Below are 1,732 nucleotides of genomic sequence, written 5' to 3'. Positions count from 1 at the left end.
TCGTAAAGGTGGTCCTTAGCTCCAAATGCCCTCGTACCACCACCTGGTCCCCGGCGAAGCCATACAAGCACCCCGTGTATGGCCTCAGCTGATTGGGAGACAATTGCAGCTTATTAAAGGTGGACCAAAACATCACATCCGCCGAGCTGCCTTGGTCCACTAACACTCGGTGCACCTTCCTTCCTGCGGTTACAACAGAAATCACCACAGGGTCGTTCTTGTGAGGAACGACGTCTCGAAGATCGACCTTTGTGAAAGTAAGGTCGACGTCGAGCACGTCATTCACTGCTTGCGCCTCTATTGACATCACCGATCGTGCGCTGAGAGGCAGTGCACCCTCCACCTGAGAAACTCACCGAGATGGTGTGGATCTCCCCATGAACGGGCATCTCATGCCCCTGATCCTCTCCTAACGTTGCTGGGGTCTTAGTCCTCTCTAGTTCCGCAAAATAATAATTTAGGAACCCACTCTTCACCAGCTCATCCAACTAGTGTCCCAGCGCCAAGCAGTTGCGTATGGGGTGACCAAACGCTTGGTGAAACTCACACGAAGCCTCTTCGTGAGGTCCCAACTTCTTGTCAGTCTTGGGTGGCATCCTCAACCTTTCTGCTATGTTGGGCACGACTATCAGATCTTTCAACTCCACCACAAAGTTATGCCTCACAGGCTTATTCTCTTTTGCACGCCGCCTAGCTTAAGGTTTCCTAGGCTCATAGGGTTGCTTCTTCCCATGGTTCCTTTTCTCTGTTGCGACCTCATGCACTCTCATGGGCTGCGCATGCGTCGGTGCTCGTGGGCGCGTGGGGTCAACACACGCACGCTTTTCATTCACCTCTCCTTCTGATGCGATGTGAGCCACCGCACGACGCCTAATCTCAGCAAAGGTTTTGGGGCGGTTTCTGATGAGTGATTCACTGAAAGGCCCTGGACAAATCCCCTTCCTGAACGCGTGAACCATTACCGTCTCGTCCTTGGTGTTGACCTTCACCGCCTGCGCCCCAAAACGGTTAACAAACTCCTTCAGCGACTCACCCTGGTATTGCCTTACGTCGAAGAGATCGTAAGAATTGGGTGGGGGAGCGCGATTCGCAATGTACTGCTCCCTGAACAACTTTGACAACTGGGCAAATGACGTCACGTGACCATCAGGGAGGCTGATGAACCAATGCATCGCCGTCCCTACCAACGTGCTCATGAACAATTTGCACCTTATTGCATTAGAACCACCAACCAGCATTATCTGCGTGTGGAAAGCTGTGAGATGAGCCTTTGGATCCTTCATCCCAGTGAACGTGGCTTTCGGTCCCACGAATGTAGCTAGTATCACAACATCCATAATCGCCTACGAAAAAGGCATGGGAAATTCCTTGGGAGGAGTAACACATTCTTGTTCCTCTGTTTCAAGATCCCCTACCTGGTTTCGCAAATCACGGCGCAACTCTTCATTGGTTCGATGTAGTTCTTCGTTTCTTGCTTCCGACACAGCCAGATCAATCTGGATGCATTCTTGATTAGTTCTTGCCGCTGCCATTGCTTCTTGAAGGCCCTGCATCATCTCCATAACCTGTTGCAGGGTAAGACCTTCGCCACCGACTGGCGCAGCAGATCCTTGCCTTGTATTCCTTATTCTTGATTGATTCTTGATGAATCTTGATGAATCTTTCTCAGTTCTTGCGGTTGGGACAATCGTTTTAGATCGTGCCCCACGGTGGGCGCCAAATGTTCCCGCCA

The 1,732-nt window shown here is 51.3% G+C and overlaps 1 protein-coding gene across 1 annotated transcript; it reads right to left on the bottom strand.

Annotated features, from left to right (window-relative positions):
* Positions 1-695: 695 nt before the first annotated feature.
* Positions 696-1,337, bottom strand: LOC137838620 (uncharacterized). The gene has a single exon (XM_068647862.1). It carries the CDS (start codon positions 1,335-1,337, stop codon positions 696-698), a length of 642 nt encoding a protein of 213 aa, XP_068503963.1.
* Positions 1,338-1,732: the final 395 nt, after the last annotated feature.

Source organism: Phaseolus vulgaris, chromosome 4 (assembly GCF_000499845.2).
Source record: "Phaseolus vulgaris cultivar G19833 chromosome 4, P. vulgaris v2.0, whole genome shotgun sequence".
NCBI lineage: Eukaryota > Viridiplantae > Streptophyta > Magnoliopsida > Fabales > Fabaceae > Phaseolus > Phaseolus vulgaris.
Note: the sequence above shows the minus strand (reverse complement) of the source record. Positions and strands in the feature narration are given on the sequence as shown.